General features: G+C 38.7%; 1 protein-coding gene across 1 annotated transcript; it reads left to right on the plus strand.

Annotated features, from left to right (window-relative positions):
- Window positions 1-887: 887 nt before the first annotated feature.
- On the plus strand, window positions 888-2544 carry Fam47a (family with sequence similarity 47, member A). Its single transcript, NM_001408917.1, has one exon. The coding sequence runs from the start codon at window positions 964-966 to the stop codon at window positions 2257-2259; it is 1296 nt and encodes a 431-aa protein (NP_001395846.1). The 5' UTR covers window positions 888-963; the 3' UTR covers window positions 2260-2544.
- The last annotated feature ends 17978 nt before the right edge of the window (window positions 2545-20522 follow it).

Genomic DNA, 20522 nt, shown 5'->3' on the forward strand with positions numbered 1-20522 from the left:
TGTGCTGGATGTCTCTACAGTTTTGTTCAGATGACTGCAGAACCTGGAAAAGCTGTTGCTGCTGTTGATGCATAACACACTGCTATTATTGGTCTTTTTATATAAATATATATATATATATATATATATATATATATATATATACAGATAAAAAAAAAGAAAGAATATTTGACCAAAAAAAAAAAATAAGTCAAGACCGGGTGTGATAATACACACCTGTAATCAACCTTCTTGAAGAGTTGTATGCTGGCCTGATCTACACAGTATCATGCCTATGAGCCCTAAGTACACAACAAAACTTGTTCTCAAATGGAAAAACACCATAACAAAAGCTCAAATAAAACAAATATACAAAAAAAGAAAAATAAACAAAATCTAGCCAAAATGCATCAGGAAGAATCAGTTTGAGTCTGGTTGATCTATATAATGAGGTATTGCTTTGCTCTTCGGAAAAGAACAGATTCATCACCAGTAAGGATGTAGTAGAGTACATGCTTTCCTAAATTTGATTCTCAATGCCACTCATGACAGTATGAAAACCATGAAATACCTGGAAAAATATCAGAGAAGGAAAAACATTGTGACAGATATACACTAAAAACGACAAAATAATTCCAAGAAAAATAAAAGAACACATATACAAATGGAAAAATGCTTTTTCATAAGTTAGAAAATCTACTATTACTGAAATGAAAGTATATAAAGAAGTAAATACAATGTTTTAGAGGTAGTCTATAAAATAGTCTAGGAAGGAAACACTTAGAAAGTCCACCCCTAGTCTAGTGGAGCAATGAAGTGATGAACAGAATGGAAGGAGCCAGTTAAGGGGTGGCAGGGGTGGGCGAGCACTTGGTTTTGCCCATTCTAGTGGAATTTCAGCCACGTGGTCCTCTTAGCAACCTGAGCAGCCCTAACAAAACAAGCTTGTAAGGCTGCGGCAATTATCTCAGTTTCAGGGGTACCATGGGGGAGCAGTGGCTGCCATGGAATCGCCCCCGGCAAGTGCTTCAGCCAATGCCTCTGGGAATGACCAGCAAGCCCTGGTTCAAGGACAGGTTGCCTTCTAAGTGTTTTGCGAAGCACAAACAGGAACAACTGAAGTTCCCTACCTCTCTTGATGGCCGACGCTGGGTGTTTGTGAAGGAAGGGCTGGATGATTTCAGGAAGGGCTGTCCGCCTAGTAAAGGTATGATCATTCGGGGCCCCAAAGAGGGTTTTCTCCCAACAATTACTCATCAAGTCCACCGTGGATCGAAAAAGAGTAAGCAAAAACGGTGTCAAGACGTAAACCTGTTTTCTTCTCTATCATTGGCTCAGCAAGCTCGTAAGTCCTTTGTGGAGAAAACAGAAGCAAACCTGACCCAGCATCCATTGGCCTTCTGGCCCCTGGAGGAAGGAGTTCCTAGCGATATTGATTTCTTAGAAAATGTGCTGGAAGCTCTGGACACTGACCAGAAGCTGGAGGAGAAATTGAATCAATGTGAGGTCAGCAGAAAATCTATTCAATCTGTCCATCTGCCAAGTGTGGCTGAGGACTACCCTGAAAAACAAGAAGAGCGGGAACCTCCCAAGTTTCCTGGGGCACGTAAACATGGTGTGCTTCATGACAAAAAGCCTCGCAAAAAGAACCCTGCCAAGGAGTCTCTTTATTACCGGCATATACCCAAAGGAGTCTATGACTTCTGTGCATGGGTTGACTCCTTTGGAGACTTGGGCATTGACGAACATTTCATGATGAAACAATTCGATATTGGCTATGAGTGCAAACCAGTCTATACTGACTCTGCCATCAAGAAAATCAGCCTGCTCCCTACAGATCTCAGGTTATGCAGAAGGCTTAGCAAAGTGAAGGAGATTAGATTCTCCATACAGGAGGCAAACTTTGAAAGGAAACTGCGAAAACCGATTGATCCTTACAAGCCCACCAGGGATAAGATAAGATACGGTGCATGGTACCTGAAGCCATATCTATGGAAAAAGCTAGTAAATGATGAGCCTTTGTTGGACCCTGAAGAGTTATTTGAACTTGAAGGTGGAAGACCTGGTAAACCAGACATCATTGAAGATCTTTATGGAACAATTGCCTTTAAAGATTTCATCATAAGCAAAGGCTACAATATGCCAACCATTCTTGAGAAGTTGTTTATGAGGAAAGGATGGAATTACGACACTGTCAACACTCCGATACCAAGAGTACTAAAAGCACATGAATTGATCATGCAGCAAAAGGATGAAGATTATGATGATGAAAATGACTAGCTGGTTTTTCATGTTATTTGACTTTATTCTACTCTCATTTCAAATATTGAACAGAATATATATGATGAAGATACCACTAAATTTGACCATCTTTTTAGATGTAAGACTTCATGTTTAGAAACATTTCTCAATGAACTCAAGTGGACTTCTCTGCCTGCATAAACATCTTATCAACTACAAGATCAACATTCATATATACAGTGCTTAAATTTATTTACTATTGAGAATATGGCATAGTCACATCAGTTACTTATAAGATACAAAAATTAATAAAAATCTGGATTATTACTGTTAGATTCAGTGTCATTGATTACAACACAAGATAAATATTAAAATACTATAATTATTTATGTAAAAGAAAAGAAAACTCCCGTAGCTTCAGCTCAATGACAATTTTAAGGAAATAATTTTAGTGATTGAAGCTCCAGCTGAATCAATGTCTTTTTCTTTATTTTCTTTTCAGTTTGTTATTTTAAAGAAAAGTTTTAGTTTATTTTTAGTCATATTTATGTGTGTCTGTGAAAGTAGCTTGTGTGGATGCCCAAAAAGTCTAAGGTATCAGCTTCTTGGATCTGGAGTTGCATGGAATTGTGACCCATCTGAAGAAATAGTATAAACCAAATAAGCCATAAAGAAAAAGGGGCAAAAATCCTTTCCCCACATCCATCAATTTGTAACATATCACATATTCTTTTTATAAAAATGTATTTGATGTGTATGAATGTTAGCTTAAGTGTATTATGTATATGCACCATATGCATTCAGGAGCTGATAAACATGTAGAACTCAGAATAGAGCTTCAGATCACTCCCTTAAAACTGGGGTTATTGACATTATTAGGTCCAATGTGGGTGCTGGAAAATTGAACCTGGGTCATTTGCAAGAGCAACAAGCAGTCAGAACTGTTGAGCCATCTCTTCAGCTCCTCAAATCAATTCTTTACAAACAGTCTTATTGATTCATGTTGGACATAGGTTCCAGAGTAGAGACAGAAGCTCACCAATATGCTAAGCCTTCCCTTTCTGAAGGAGCAGAGGGGTTGAACCTTCTCAGAAAAGACTGAAACCCAGCTAGCTCATTCCACTTCCTTTATTCAAACATCAAAGTTAAGTGGGGCTGGGAAAAGTTCCAACTACCAAAAGTTCCAAGTTATCTTGCCCTTGCTGCTCATAGAAGCAGACAACCCCCACAAACCTCAGACCCTTTTGACTATGGCTAGCCATAATCAAAAATAAGAACTCCAGGTTTTCCAGGAGTATCTCAGGACCAAGGATGGTATAGCTGCATGCTTTCATATAGCACCAAGTATAGATTCTCAAGACAGACCTTTCTTCAAGGTTCAAAAGTCTCAAAACAATTTCTCATGCTTTATTAATTAACCCAAACATGCCAAAGATTTCTCTGAAACACTTCATTTAAAGACAGACACAAAGACTTTACTATACATTTCATTTAAAGCTGGAAAAAGGCTTTACTATACATATGTTTCTACTCATCTTTTAGGAGTAATTCATAGTTTGTGATCTTTTTCCTTAAGTACCTTAGGGTATATTGGTTAAAAATACTTTATCACAATCAATATTACTTTAGCAAATCACTTAATTTAATAATAAAAATTACATAATGTAATAATCTACAATATTATTTAATTATAAATTATTATTAGCTCTCAAGTCAATTGGACAAGCATTCAGTAATGTCCTTTTTTTCATGGGATAACAAACAGAACTTTATTAATAGAGTGTACTGCACACAGTTACGGAGGGGAAAAAAAGAGAAAGGATTTCGGTCTGGCTAATAATTCACATCTCAGGGCCATAAAAACCTTCAAAGACTTCTGGGATACAAGACAATTATCCCTGGATGGCAAAGTTAGATACAAAGAGGTGCTGGCCTCTACCAGTGTGTGTAGCACATCATGGTGACTACTTGAAGCCAATCCACCACCCTTCCCTCATAACAAAGCCATGTCATTGAAATGATAGCTCAATGGCAAAACCAGAGTTCCCTGATGCTGCTTGGCACGCCATTCTGGCCCATTAGAAGTGATATAAAGTCAATTTGACACACAAAGACACACAAAGACACACACACACACACACACATTCTTTTTTTTCTTTTTTTCTTTTTCTTTTTTTATTAACTTGAGTATTTCTTATTTACATTTCCAGTGTTATTCCCTTTCCCGGTTTCCGGGCAAAAATCCCCCTAATCCCTCCGCCTCCCCTTCTTTATGGGTGTTCCCCTCCCCATCCTCCCCCCATTACCCACCTTCCCCCAACAATCACGTTCACTGGGGGTTCAGTCTTAGCAGGACCCAGGGCTACCCCTTCCACTGGTGCTCTTACTAGGATATTCATTGCTACCTATGAGGTCAGAGTCCAGGGTCAGTCCATGTATAGTCTTTAGGTAGTGGCTTAGTCCCTGGAAGCACTGGTTGCTTGGCATTGTTGTTCATAAGGGGTCTCGAGCCCCTTCAAGCTCTTCCAGTTCTCAGTTCAGTGGTTTGCTGCTGGAATTCGCCTCTGTATTTGCTGTATTCTGGCTGTGTCTGTCAGGAGAGATCTACATCTGGCTCCTGTCTGCCTGCACTTCTTTGCTTCATCCATCTTGTCTAATTGGGTGGCTGTATATGTATGGGCCACATGTGGGGCAGGCTCTGAATGGGTGTTCCTTCTGTGTCTGTTTTAATCTTTGCCTCTCTATTCCGTGCCCAGGGTATTCTTGTTCCCCTTTTAAAGAAGGAGTGAAGCATTCACATTTTGATCATCCGTCTTGAGTTTCATGTGTTCTATGCATTTGGGTAACTCAAGCATTTGAGCTAATAGCCACTTATCAATGAGTGCATACCATGTGTGTTTTTCTGTGATTGGGTTACCTCACTCAGGATGATATTTTCCAGTTCCAACCATTTGTCTATGAATTTCATAAGGGCATTGTTTTTGATAGCTGAGTAATATTCCATTGTGTAGACGTACCACATTTTCTGTATCCATTCCTCTGTTGAATGGCATCTGGGTTCTTTCCAGCTTCTGGTTATTATAAATAAGGCTGCTATGAACATAGTAGAGCACGTGTCTTTTTTATATGTTGGGGCATCTTATGGGTATATATCGAAGAGAGGTATAGCTGGATATTCAGGTAGGTCAATGTCCAATTTTCTGAGGAACCTCCAGACTGATTTCCAGAATGGTTGTACCAGTCTGCAATCCCACCAACAATGGAGGAGTGTTCCTCTTTCTCCAATTGCTGTCATGTGAGTTTTTAATCTTAGCCATTCTCACTGGTGTGAAGTGAAATCTCAGGGTTGTTTTGATTTGCATTTCCCTTATGACTAAAGATGTTGAACATTTCTTTAGGTGTTTCTCAGCCATTCGGCATTCCTCAGCTGTGAATTCTTTGTTTAGCTCTGAACCCCAATTTTTAATATGGTTATTTGTCTCCCTGTGGTCTAACTTCTTGAGTTCTTTGTATATTTTGGATATAAGGCCTCTATCTGTTGTAGGATTGGTAAAGATCTTTTCCCAATCTGTTGGTTGCCGTTTTGTCCTAACCAGAGTGTCCTTTGCCTTACAGAAACTTTGCAGTTTTATGAGATCCCATTTGTCTATTCTTGATCTTAGAGCATAAGCCATTGCTGTTTTGTTCAGGAAATTTTCTCCAGTACCCATGTGTTCCAGATGCTTCCCTAGTTTTTCTTCTATTAGTTTGAGTGTATCTGGTTTGATGTGGACGTCCTTGATCCACTTGGACTTAAGATTTGTACAGGGTCATAAGCATGGATCGATCTGCATTCTACTACATGTTGACCTCCAGTTGAACCAGCACCATATGCTGAAATGCTATCTTTTTTCCATTGGATGGTTTTGGCTCCTTTGTCAAAAATCAAGTGACCATAGGTGTGTGGGTTCATTTCTGGGTCTTCAATTCTATTCCATTGGTCTATCTGTCTGTCTCTGTACCAATACCATGCAGTTTTTAATCATGATTGCTCTGTAATACTGCTTGAGTTCAGGGATAGTGATTCCCCCTGAAGTCCTTTTATTGTTGAGGATACTTTTAGCTATCCTAGGTTTTTTGTTATTCCAGATGAGTTTGCAAATTGTTCTGTCTAACTCTTAGAAGAATTGGATTGGTATTTTGATGGGGATTGCATTGAATCTCTAGATCGCTTTCGGTAAAATGGCCATTTTTACTATATTAATCCTGCCAATCCATGAGCATGGGAGATCTTTCCATCTTCTGAGGTCTTCTTCAATTTCTTTCTTCAGAGTCTTGAAGTTCTTATTGTACAAATCTTTTACTTGCTTGGTTAAAGTCACACCGAGGTACTTTATATTATTTGGGTCTATTATGAAGGGTGTCGTTTCCCTAATTTCTTTCTCGGCTTGTTTCTCTTTTGTGTAGAGGAAGGCTACTGATTTATTTGAGTTAATTTTATACCCAGCCGCATTGCTGAAGTTGATTATCAGCTTTAGTAGTTCTCTGGTGGAACTTTTGGGATCACTTAAATATACTATCATATCATCTGCAAATAGTGATATTTTGACTTCTTCTTTTACGATCTGTATCCACTTGACCTTCTTTTGTTGTCTGATTGCTCTGGATAGAACTTCAAGAACTATATTGAATAAGTAGGGAGAGAGTGGGCAGCCTTGTCTAGTCCCTGATTTTAGTGGGATTGCTTCAAGTTTCTCTCCATTTAGTTTAATGTTAGCAACTGGTTTGCTGTATATGGCTTTTACTATGTTTAGGTATGGGCCTTGAATTCCTATTCTTTCCAGGACTTTTATCATGAAGGGGTGTTGAATTTTGTCAAATGCTTTCTCAGCATCTAATGAAATGATCATGTGGTTCTGTTCTTTCAGTTTGTTTATATAATGGATCACGTTGATGGTTTTGTGTATATTAAACAATGCCTGCATGCCTGGGATGAAGCCTACTTGATCATGGTGGATGATTGTTTTGATGTGCTCTTGTATACAGTTCGCCAGAATTTTATTGAGTATTTTTGCGTCGATATTCATAAGGGAAATTGGCCTGAAGTTCTCTTTCTTTGTTGGGTCTTTGTGTGGTTTAGGTATAAGAGTAATTGTGGCTTCATAGAAGGAATTCGGTAGTGCTCCATCTGTTTCAATTTTGTGGAATAGTTTTGATAATATTGGTATGAGGTCTTATATGAAAGTCTGATAGAATTCTGCACTAAACCAGTCTGGACCTGGGCTCTTTTTGGTTGGGCACCTTTAATGACTGCTTCTATTTCCTTAGGAGTTATGGGGTGGTTTAACTGGTTTATCTGTTCCTGATTTAACATTGGTACCTGGTATCTGTCTAGGAAATTGTCCACTTCCTGCAGATTTTCAAGTTTTGTTGAATATAGGCTTTTATAGTAAGATCTGATACTTTTCTGAATTTCCTCTGAATCTGTAGTTATGTCTCCCTTTTCATTTCTGATTTTGTTAATTTGGACGCACTCTCTGTGTCCTCTCGTTAGTCTGGCTAAGGGTTTATCTATCCTGTTGATTTACTCAAAGAACCAACTTTTGGTTCTGTTGATTCTTTCTATGGTCCTTTTTGTTTCTACTTGGTTGATTTCAGCTCTGAGTTTGATTATTTCCTGCCTTCTACTCCTCCTGGGTGTATTTGCTTCTTTTTGTTCTAGAGCTTTTAGGTGTGCTGTCAAGCTGCTGACATATGCTCTCTCCTGTTTCTTTCTGCAGGCACTCAGAGCTATGAGTTTTCCTCTTAGCACAGCTTTCATTGTGTCCCATAAGTTTGGGCATATTGTACCTTCATTTTCATTAAATTCTAAGAAGTCTTTAATTTCTTTATTTCTTCCTTGACCAGGTTATCGTTGAGTAGAGCATTTTTCAACTTCCACGTACATGTGGGCGTTCTTCCCTTATTGTTATTGAAGACCAGCTTTAGTCCGTGGTGGTTTGATACCACGCATGGGATTATTTCTATCTTTCTGTACCTGTTGAGGCCCATTTTTTGACTAATTACATGGTCAATTTTGGAGAAAGTACCATGAGGAGCTGAGAAGAATGTATATACTTTTGCTTTAGGATAGAATGTTCTATAAATATCTGTTAAGTCCATTTGGTTCATGACTTCTCTTAGTCTGTCTATGTCATTGTTTAATATCTGTTTACATGATCTGTCCATTGACGAGAGTGGAGTGTTGAAATCTCCTACTATTATTGTGTGAGGTGCAATGTGTGTTTTGGGCTTTAGTAAGGTTTCTTTTACGTATGTAGGTGCCCTTGTATTTGGGGCATAGATATTTAGGACTGAGTGTTCATCTTGGTGGATTTTTCCTTTGATGAATATGAAGTGTCCTTCCTTATCTTTTTTGATGACTTTTAGTTGAAAATTGATTTTATTTGATATTAGAATGGCTACTTCAGCTTGCTTCTTCTGACCATTTGCTTGGAAAGTTGATTTCCAGCCTTTCACTCTGGGGTAGTGTCTGTCTTTGTCTCTGAGGTGTGTTTCCTGTAGGCAGCAGAATGCAGGGTCCTCGTTGTGTATCCAGTTTGTTAGTCTATGTCTTTTTATTGGGGAGTTGAGGCCATTGATGTTGAGAGATATTAAGGAACAGTGAATATTGCTTCTTGTTATATTCATATTTGGATGTGAGGTTATGTTTGTGTGCTTTCATTCTCTTTGTTTTGTTGCCAAGACGATTAGTTTCTTGCATTTTCTAGGGTATAGCTTGCCTCCTTATGTTGGGCTTTACTGTTTATTATCCTTTGTAGTGCTGGATTTGTAGAAAGGTATTGTGTAAATTTGGTTTTGTCATGGAATATCTTGGTTTCTCCATCTATGTTAATTGAGAGTTTTGCAGGATACAGTAACCTGGGCTGCCATTTGGGTCTGTATGACATCTGTCCAGCATCTTCTGGCTTTCATAGTCTCTGGCGAGAAGTCTGGTGTGATTCTGATAGGTCTGCCTTTATATGTTACTTGACCTTTTTCCCTTACTGCTTTTAATATTCTTTCTTTATTTTGTGCATTTGGTGTTTTGACTATTATGTGATGGGAGGCGTTTCTTTTCTGGTCCAATCTATTTGGAGTTCTATAGGCTTCTTGTATGCCTATGGGTATCTCTTTTTTTAAGGTAAGGGAAGTTTTCTTCTATGATTTTGTTGAAGATATTTACTGGTCCTTTGAGCTGGGAGTCTTCACTCTCTTCTATACCTATTATCCTTAGGTTTGATCTTCTCATTGAGTCCTGGATTTCCTGGATGTTTTGGACCAGTAGCTTTTTCCGCTTTACATTATCTTTGACAGTTGAGTCGATGATTTCTATGGAATCTTCTGCTCCTGAGATTCTCTCTTCTATCTCTTGTATTCTGTTGGTGATGCTTGTATCTACAGCTCCTTGTGTCTCCCTTTGGTTTTCTATATCCAGGGTTGTTTCCATGTGTTCTTTCTTGATTGCTTCTATTTCCATTTTTAATTCCTTCAACTGTTTGATTGTGCTTTCCTGGAATTCTTTCAGGGATTTTTGTGATTCCTCTCTATAGGCTTCTACTTGTTTATTTATGTTTTCCTGGAATTCTTTCAGGGATTTTTGTGATTCCTCTCTGTAAGCTTCTACTTTTTTATTTATGTTTTCCTGTGCTTCTCTAAGGGAGTTCTTCATGTCTTTCTTGAAGTCCTCCAGCATCATGATCAAATATGATTTTGAAACTAGATCTAGCTTTTCTGGTGTGTTTGGATATTCCGTGTTTGCTTTGGTGGGAGAATTGGTCTCCGATGATGCCATGTAGTCTTGGTTTCTGTTGCTTGGGTTCCTGCGCTTGCCTCTTGCCATCAGATTTTCTCTAGTGTTACTTTGTTCTGCTATTTCTGACAGTGGCTAGACTGTCCGGTAAGCCTGTATGTCAGGAGTGCTGTAGACCTGTTTTCCTGTTTTCTTTCAGCCAGTTATGGGGACAGAGTGTTCTGCTTTCGGGCATGTAGTTTTTCCTATCTACAGGTCTTCAGCTGTTCATGTGGGCCTATGTCTTGAGTCCATCAGGCAGGTCGCTTGGAGCAGGAAGGTTTGTCTTACCTGTGGTCCCGAGGCTCAAGTTTGGTTGTGGTGTGTTGCTTATGAGCTCTCCGCGTCGGCAGCAACCAGGAAGATCTGTGCTGCCGTTTCCGGGAGCTTCTGTGCACCAGGGTTCCAGATGGAGTTTGGTGTTTTCCTCTGGAGTCAGAGATGTGGGCAGAGTGTAGTCTCTTCTGGTTTCCCAGGCCTGTCTGCCTCTCTGAAGGTTTAGCTCTCCCTCCCACGGGATTTGGGTGCAGAGAACTGTTTATCGGGTCGTTCCCTTCAGGTTCTTGCAGTGTCTCAGATGCAGTGGATTTGCTGCTCCTGTGCCCTTATCCAAGGGAACCCAGAGGCCGTATACAGTTTCCTCTTGGGCCAGGGATGCGGGCAGGGGTGGGCAGTTTTGGTGGTCTCTTCTGCTCTGCAGTCTCAGGCGTGCTCACCTGTCTCGGCAGTGAGCTCTCTCTCCCCCTGTAATGTTCCTTAAAGCATTTTATTTCCCCTCAGAGATCCCATTGAGGTATCAAGTTTTTCCTGGAATGGGAAACATTTTTTAAGCTTTTAGTGTAGTTTGAGTAAGTTCCACGCTTCAAATGAACACAAAACCCTGGAGTCCTGCTACTAGTTGCTAGTCTAACAAGTTTATGTTTCTGGTAAGCCTTAACATGAACAAGATGTAAAATGTAGAGACAAATTCACAAAACACAAACGTAAGCAATAGAGGGAAAGATAAGACCTAGAGGACACATGATTGTACCCTCCTGATTAATAAAAGGGGGAGGAAAGGCCATGCTTCCAGGGTTTATAAACTGTTTTTGCACTCAGTCAGCATACCAGTCTTCTAGGTTGACCCATGGTCATAAAATAAATAACTCCAATTTCAGCTACTCTGTTCCAACTCCTTTGAGATACACAAATTTGAGATGCATACACATTTATACACTTGGGTATCTTGTTCTTTTTCCTGAGTGTATTAAGTTTGCTCTTAAATCTATGTTAAAATTTCTTCCTAATAAATTCTAGATCATCTTCATATTGGATTGTAATGAAACTCTCTCTCTCTCTCTCTCTCTCTCTCTCTCTCTCTGTTTGTGTGTGTGTGTGTGTGTGTGTGTGTGTGTTTATGTGTGTGTGTTACAAAGTCAAGGATCTATCCTTTATTTGAACAGAGTTCTTTAAAAGGTAAGAATGGGGCTGCTGTGGGAGTTCTAGGCTGTGGGGCTGTGTCTTCTGTTGCACCTCAAACTTACACTTTGATTTTTAATAGGATCCAGTTTAATAGGGGTGCTTTAATTTTTTAGGGTGTTTTTTTTTGAGACAGAGTCTTACTGTGTAGCTCTGGCTAGCCTGGAACTCACTGTATAGACTCAGCTGGCTGCCAGGGCTTCAAACTCTAGGAGATCCACCTATCTCTATCTCTTAAGTGTTGGGACTAAAGGCATATGCCAGAACAACAGTCATATATTTTTATTACTATTTTAAAGTTGCACATACACACTTCTTGTATATTGACCATTCCTACCGGCCTCCTTCCTATTTATCATGCATTGGAGCCTGGTTGGCTCAACAGAGGGTACATAACTAAGAGATAGTTTCCCATATTTTCCAGAGTTTGTCAATAGCCATGTTCAGGAGTATATGGCAGGATAACCTGAACCCCTTCACCTTCTTTGACTGATTGCTCACAGGGCAAATCTTGGGTTACTGACACACTATAGTTAAATATAGCCGGTGAGAGTTAATGATTTACAGGAGTTGTGCTGGCCTTTATCTTCTGCTCTTACCCATTCTCTGCTTCTTGCTGTGGTTTTACATGCTATTGGGAAGGAGGGATTTTAAGAGGAGAGGACATATGCATCCTGAGGGAGATGCTGACACTTGGAATGACAGTCTTTTTTCTAGTTGTTTTCTTTTTCCAGATAAGGTCCTCCAGAAAAAAATCTATAGTGGAATAATCCAATTTATTGCATGTTTAAATTTTCTCCTACATCCAGGCTTCTTAAACATTTTCTTTCACATGTGACTGCTCTCTCATCTGAGCCAATTTGACCCTGAGTATATAAATATATAACACAGGTATACAAACTAATGACCATATATTTCCTGGTAATAAATTAGAAAGATAATAATTTTCTTTTGTAATAATTTCATTTTAGATATATTTATTTTATATGTATAAATGTTTTGGCTGCACATGTATATGTATACCATACCCCATACATGAGGAGTTCAGAAGAGGGTATTAAATATTCTGGTACTGGAGTTACAGATAATTCTGAGCTACCATGTGAGTGCTGTGACTCTACTTAAGTCTTCTCCAAGAGTAAAAAGTGCACTTAACTTCTGAGCCATCTCTCTGGCCCCATGATACTTATTTTAAAATAATTCATTGCATTACATTTGCATTAATTAAAGGTGAAAGAAAACTTATGCATTAAAGAGATGTGTTTACTGTTCTCACTTTACAAAAAGAATAAATCTGTGCTGAATGCTTGATACTCAGAATGTAGAATATTTTCAAAGTTGGTTGGTAATTTATTTGATAATTATTAGCATTGAAATAACTGCTTCATAGAACTAAGTTATACAAAATGACAGACTTATTTTAGGGATCTATCTTCGTTAGGGTTTCATTGCTGTGAAGAGACACCATGATCAAGGCAACTCTTGTAAAGGAAAATATTTAATTGGGTCTCGCTTATATTTCAGAGGTTAAGTATATTATCATCATGGCAGGAAGCATGGCAGCATGCAGGCAGACATGGTGCTGGAGGAGCTGAGATCTTCATCCAAAGTCTGCCAGGAGGAGACCGTCTACTGCAGGCAACCAGGAAGAACATCTCTTCCCCACTGGACAGAGCTTGAACAGAACCCTCAAAACCATTCTCCACAGTGACACACTTCCTTCTCACCTCTCACAACAAGGCCCCACCTCCTAATAGTGCCACTTCCCATGGGTCAAACATAATCAAACCACCACATACTCTGACCCCTGTTGGCTTGTTCTACTACATAGAGTCACACTTCCTCCAACAAGGGCACACCTACTCCAATAATATTACAGCTCTTAAGATTTCTACTTGCATGGACCAAGCATATTCAAATGAGCAGAGGCTCTTTCAGAAATTGCTGAAAATTCTGTCCTAATTCTAATCCCAAATGAATTGAACAATATTCAGTGAAACGCAAACTTCCATTTTTAATTTATAACATCAAAATTTAAATATACATACAAATTTATTAACTACATACTGAGGTATGATAGTAAGAATGTATTGGAAATCTTTGTTTTCTTTGAACTATATTTCCACACTAATAGAACTCTTAGTATGTCCACGTACATACATAATTTCTAACATACAGTAATCTCAAATCTGAGCCAAGTTCTTTCAGGCAGGGTTTGTTGGTGCTATTTGTTAGAGTGGCATTTGCAGTGACATGTGCACATGCTATGTATTAAGAAGTAAGGCTACAGTGAAAATATGCAATGCAACACACATGTATACTGATGAGGACACTAGAGTTTATTACATATTGTTTGGGTAAATTAACATAAAATAATTTATAGTTTTGATTTAATGTGCCCATAGTGAATAAATATGCTTACACTGATACTGTTTGTTACTGTAAAACTTATAGTTTGAAGACCATGCTATCTTTCAAATGTCCAAAAATTTTGGAATTCCTCAAAATTACAGCTCCTGAATTTCTACCTAAAAGATGGTATGCCTGTATTTTCTATATACGTGGAAATATGGGATGCTATTTCAGAAAACACGGAAAGAAACATTGTTTTGGGATGGCATCCTCGGTGCATGATACAACCTTTGTGCTCTTGAACTTTTAGCACCAATAATTCTCACAGAAAACCTGCACAAGACCAGCCCCATTAATATTCATCATGAAAGAGGCATGTTACAAGGCCCTTAACCTTTCAGAGGAATATAGGCAGTTAAAAGTTACTGGGGAAGGATGAGAGACATTTTCTTCAGTCTTGTACCTAATCACCTACACATAAGTTGCTTATGTACCTAGAAATAAACCCTCACTAACCCCTCACTGATAGGATGCATGATATTATTTTTATCTTCTTGCAACTCTTGAGGCCTGTGACTGATTATACAGTCAATTTTGGAGAAAGTAACATGAGGTACAGAGAAGAAGGTATATTCTATTGTTTTAGGATGAAATCTAGAGATATCTGTCAAATCCATTTGGTTTATAACTTCTGTTAGTTTAACTGTATCTCTGTTTAGTTTCTGTTTCCATGATCTGTCCATTCATAAGAGTGGGGTGTTGAAATCTCCCACTATTATTGTGAGTGGTGCAATGTGTGCTTTGAGTTTTAGTAAGGTTTCTTTTATGAATGTAGGTGCCCTTACATTTGGAGCACAGATATTCAGAATTGAGAATTCATCTTGGGGGATTTTTCTTTTGATGAATATGAATATCTATCTTTTTAAATAACTATGAGTTGAAAGTTGATTTTACTCAATATCAGAATGGCTACTTCAGCTTGTTTCTCAGGATCATTTGCTTGGAAAACTGTTTTCCAGCCTTTTACTCTGAGGTAGTTTGTCAGTCTTTGTATCTGAGGTGTTTTTTCTGTATGTAGCAAAATGTTGGGTCCTCTTTACATATCCAGTCTGTTTGTCAATATCTTTTTATTGGGGAATTGAGTCCATTGATGTTAAGAGATATTAATGAATTGTGGTGACTGCTTCGTGTTATTTTTGATGTTAGAGTTGGAATTATGTATGTGTGTCTCTCCTCTTTCAGTTTTGTTGCAAGGTGATTACTTTCTTGATACTTCTAGGGTAGATTTTCCCTTCTTGTGTTGGAATTTTCCATCTATTATCCTGTGTAGGTCTGGATTTGTAGAAAGATATTGTGTAAATTTGGTTTGTCATGGAATATCTTGGTTTCTCCATCTATGTTAATTGAGTGTTTTGCTGGATATAGTAGCCTGGGCTGGCATTTTTGTTCTCTTAGGGTCTGTACGACATCTGCCCAGGACATTCTGGCTTTCATAGATTCTGATGAGAAGTCTGGTGTAATTCTGATAGTTCTGCCTTTATATGTTACTCAACCATTTCCCCTTACTGCTTTTAATATTCTTTCTTTGTTTTGTGCATTTGGTGTTTTGATTATTATGTGACTGGAGGAATTTCTCTTCTGGTCCAATCTATTTAGAGTTCTGTAGTCTTCTTGTATGTTTATGGACATCTATTTTGTTAGGTTAGGGATGTTTTCTTCTATAATTTGGTTGATGTTTGCTGGCCCTTTAATCTGGGAATCTTGGCTCTCATCTACACCTATTATACTTATGGTGGAACTTCACATTTTTTCCTAGACTTCCAGGTTGTTTTGGGTTAGGGGCTTTCTGCGTTTTGCATTTTTGTTTGACAATTGTTTCAATGTTTTCTATGATGTCTTCTGCCACTGAAATTTTCTCTTCTATCTCTTGTATTCTGTTGGTGATGCTTGTGTCTATGAATCCTGATCTCTTTCTTAGGTTTTCTATCTCCAGTTTTGTCTCCCTTTGTGATTTCTTTATTGTTTCTATTACCATTTATAGATGCTGGATGGTTTTGTTCAATTCCTTCAGCTATTTGTTTGGGTTTTCCTGTAATTCTTTTAGTGATTTTTATGTTTACTCTTTAAGGGCTTCTACATGCTTACCTGTGTTGTCCTGTATTTCTTCAATGGAGTGATTTATATCCTTCTTACAGTCCTCTATCATTATCATGAGATGTGATTTTAAATCTAAATCTTGCTTTTCTGGTGTTTTTGGATATAAAGTATTTGCTTTGGTGGGGGAACTGAGTTCTGATGATGCCAAGAAGTTCTAAGAATTTAAAGATCATTTCATTACATGCTGAGAAAGCATTTGACAAAATTCAATACCTCTTCAAGATAAAAGACTTGGAAGCATTGAGAATTCAAGATCCATACTTAAACCTAGTAAAAGCAATATACAGCAAACCATTAGCAAACATCAAACTAAGTGGAGAGAAACTTAAAGCAATCCCACTAAAATCAGGGACTAGAAAAGGTTGCTCACTATCTCCCTACTTATACAATATAGTACTTGAAGTCCTAGCCAGAGCAACCAGACAGCTTAAGGAGGGCAAAAGGGATACAAATTAGAAAGGAAGAAGTCAAAATACCACTATTTGCAGATGATATGATAGTATACCTTAGTGAACACAAAAGTCCCACCAGAGAACTCCTAAGCCTGATAAACAACTTCAGCAAAGAGGCTGGATATAAAATTAACTCAAACAAATCAGTAGCCTTCCTCTACACAAAAGAAAAACAAGCCAAGAAAGAAATTAGGGAAACGACACCCTTCATAATAGTACCAAATAATATAAAATACCTTGGTGTGACTTTAACCAAGCAAGAGAAAGATCTGTATGATAACAACGTCAAGCCTCTGAAGAAAGAAATTGAAGAAGACCTCAGAAGATGGAAAGATCTCCCATGCTCATGGATTGGCAGGATTAATATAGTAAAAGTGGCCATTTTACCAAAAGCGATCTACAGATTCCATGCAATCCCCATCAAAATACCAATCCAATTCTTCAGAGAGTTAGACAGAGCAATTTGCAAAATCATCTGGAATAACAAAAACCCAGGATAGCTAAAACTATCCTAAACAATAAAAGGACTTACAGGGGAATCACCATTCTTCACCTCAATCTGCATTACAGAACAATAGTGATTAAAAACTGTGTGGTATTGGTACAGAGACAGGCAGGTAGTTCAGTGGAATAGAATAGAAGACCAAAAAATGAATCCACACACTTATTGTCACTTGATATTTGACAAAGTATCTAAAACCATGCAGTGGAATAAAGATAGCATTTTCAACAAATGGTGCTGGTTCAAGTGGAGGTCAGCATGTAGAATGCAAATTAATCTATTCTTATTGTCCTGTATTGTATTGTACTGTACCAAGTTTAAGTCCAAGTGGATCAAGGACCTCCACATAAAACCAGACACACTCAAACAAATAGAAGAAACAATTGGGGAGGAGCCTTGAACACATGAGCATTTGAGAAAATTTCGTGAAAAGAACAGCCACGGCTTATATTCTAAGGTCAAGAATCAACAAATTGTACCTCATAAAATTGCAAGGCTTCTGAAAGGCAAAGGACACAGTCATTAGGATAAAACAGCAGCCCACAGATTGGGAAAATATCTTTACCAATACTATGTCCCATAGAGGGTTAATATCCAATATATACTAAGAATTCAAGAAGTTAGACTCCAGAGAATCAAATAACTATTTTAAAAATGGGGTACAGAGCTAAGCAAAAGTTCTCAGCTGAGGAATATCAAATAGCTGAGAAGTACCTAAAGAACTTAGTCAACATCCTTAGTCATCAGGAAAATGCAAATCAAAATAGCCTTGATATTACACATCACACCAGTCAGAATGGCTAAGATCAAAATCTCAGGTAACAACGGATGCTGGTGAGGATGTGAAGAAAGAGGAACACTTCTCCATTGTTGGTGGGATTGTAAGCTGGTTTAACCATTTTGGAAATCAGTCTGGAGGTTCCTCTGAAAATTGGACATAGTACTACTTGAGGACCTAACTATATCATTCCTGGGAATATACCAAAAAGATGCTCCAACATAAACCAAGAGCACATGGACCACTATGATTATAACAGCCTTACTTATAATAGCCAGAAGCTGGAAAGAACCCAGATGTTCTTCAACAGGGTAATGGATACAGAAAATGTGGTACATCTACACAATGATGTACTACTCAGCTATCAAAAACAATGAGTTCATGAAATTCATAGGCAGATGGATGGAACTAGGAACTATCATCCTGAGTGAGGTAACCCAATCACAGAAAAACACACATGGCATGCACCAACTCATAAGTGAATATTAGCTCAACAGCTTGTGTTACCCAAAATACAATCCACATGAAGCTCAAGAAGAAGGATGACTGAAGTTTGATGCTTCAGTCCTTAGAATGTGGATTTTGGTACTTTGGATTTGGAAAGCAAGGGAATGCTTTCAATGGGGCTTAATGGGCTCTCTCTCTCTCTTTTTTTTTTTTTTATTAACTTGAGTATTTCTTATATACATTTCAAGTGTTATTCCCTTTCCCGGTTTCCGGGCAAACATCCCCCTCCCACCTCCCCTTCCTTATGGGTGTTCCCTCCCAACCCTCCCCCCATTGCCGCCCTCCCCCCATAGTCTAGTTCACTGGGGGTTCAGTCTTAGCAGGACCCAGGGCTTCCCCTTCCACTGGTGCTCTTACTAGGATATTCATTGCTACCTATGGGGTCAGAGTCCAGGGTCAGTCCATGTATAGTATTTAGGTAGTGGCTTAGTCCCTGGAAGCTCTGGTTGCTTGGCATTGTTGTACTTTTGGGGTCTCGAGCCCCTTCAAGCTCTTCCAGTTCTTTCTCTGATTCCTTCAACGGGGGACCTATTCTCAGTTCAGTGGTTTGCTGCTGGCATTCGCCTCTGTATTTGCTGTATTCTGGCTGTGTCTCTCAGGAGCGATCTACATCCGGCTCCTGTCGGTCTGCACTTCTTTGCTTCATCCATCTTGTCTAATTGGGTGGCTGTATATGTATGGGCCATATGTGGGGCAGGCTCTGAATGGGTGTTCCTTAAGTCTCTGTTTTAATCTTTGCCTCTCCCTTCCCTGCCAAGGGTATTCTTTTTCCTCATTTAAAGAAGGAGTGAAGCATTCACATTTTGATCATCCGTCTTGAGTTTCGTTTGTTCTAGGGATCTAAGGTAATTCAAGCATTTGGGCTAATAGCCACTTATCAATGAGTGCATACCATGTATGTCTTTCTGTGATTGGGTTAGCTCACTCAGGATGATATTTTCCAGTTCCAACCATTTGCCTACGAATTTCATAAACTCGTTGTTTTTGATAGCTGAGTAATATTCCATTGTGTAGATGTACCACATTTTCTGTATCCATTCCTCTGTTGAAGGGCATCTGGGTTCTTTCCATTTTCTGGCTATTATAAATAAGGCTGCGATGAACATAGTGGAGCACGTGTCTCTTTTATATGTTGAGGCATCTTTTGGGTATATGCCCAAGAGAGGTATAGCTGGATCCTCAGGCAGTTCAATGTCCAATTTTCTGAGGAACCTCCAGACTGATTTCCAGAATGGTTTTACCAGTTTGCAATCCCACCAACAATGGAGGAGTGTTCCTCTTTCTCCACATCCTCGCCAGCATCTGCTGTCACCTGAGTTTTTGATCTTAGCCATTCTCACTGGTGTGAGGTGAAATCTCAGGGTTGATTTGATTTGCATTTCCCTTATGACTAAAGATGTTGAACATTTCTTTAGGTGTTTCTCAGCCATTCGGCATTCCTCAGCTGTGAATTCTTTGTTTAGCTCTGAACCCCATTTTTTAATAGGGTTATTTGTTTCCCTGTGGTCTAACTTCTTGAGTTCTTTGTATATTTTGGATATAAGGCCTCTATCTGTTGTAGGATTGGTAAAGATCTTTTCCCAATCTGTTGGTTGCCGTTTTGTCCTAACCACAGTGTCCTTTGCCTTACAGAAGCTTTGCAGTTTTATGAGATCCCATTTGTCTATTCTTGATCTTAGAGCATAAGCCATTGGTGTTTTGTTCAGGAAATTTTTTCCAGTGCCTATGTGTTCCAGATGCTTCCCTAGTTTTTCTTCTATTAGTTTGAGTGTGTCTGGTTTGATGTGGAGGTCCTGGATCCACTTGGACTTAAGCTTTGTACTGGGTGATAAGGATGGATCGATCTGCATTCTTCTACATGTTGCCCTCCAGTTGAAACCAGCACCATTTGCTGAAAATGCTATCTTTTTTCCATTGGATGGTTTTGGCTCCTTTGTCAAAAATCAAGTGACCATAGGTGTGTGGGTTCATTTCTGGGTCTTCAATTCTATTCCATTGGTCTATCTCTCTGTCTCTGTACCAATACCATGCAGTTTTTATCACTATTGCTCTGTAATACTGCTTGAGTTCAGGGATAGTGATTCCCCCTGAAGTCTTTTTATTGTTGAGGATAGCTTTAGCTATCCTGGGTTTTTTGTTATTCCAGATGAATTTGCAAATTGTTCTGTCTAACTCTTTGAAGAATTGGATTGGTATTTTGATGGGGATTGCATTGAATCTGTAGATTGCTTTTGGTAAAATGGCCATTTTTACTATATTAATCCTGCCAATCCATGAGCATGGGAG

Source organism: Rattus norvegicus, chromosome X, assembly GCF_036323735.1.
Source record: "Rattus norvegicus strain BN/NHsdMcwi chromosome X, GRCr8, whole genome shotgun sequence".
NCBI classification, from domain to species: domain Eukaryota; kingdom Metazoa; phylum Chordata; class Mammalia; order Rodentia; family Muridae; genus Rattus; species Rattus norvegicus.

Coding starts and splice junctions, on each gene's coding strand:
- Fam47a (NM_001408917.1), top strand. CDS start 964: ATGGGGGAGCAGTGGCTGCCATGGAATCGCCCCCGGCAAGTGCTTCAG.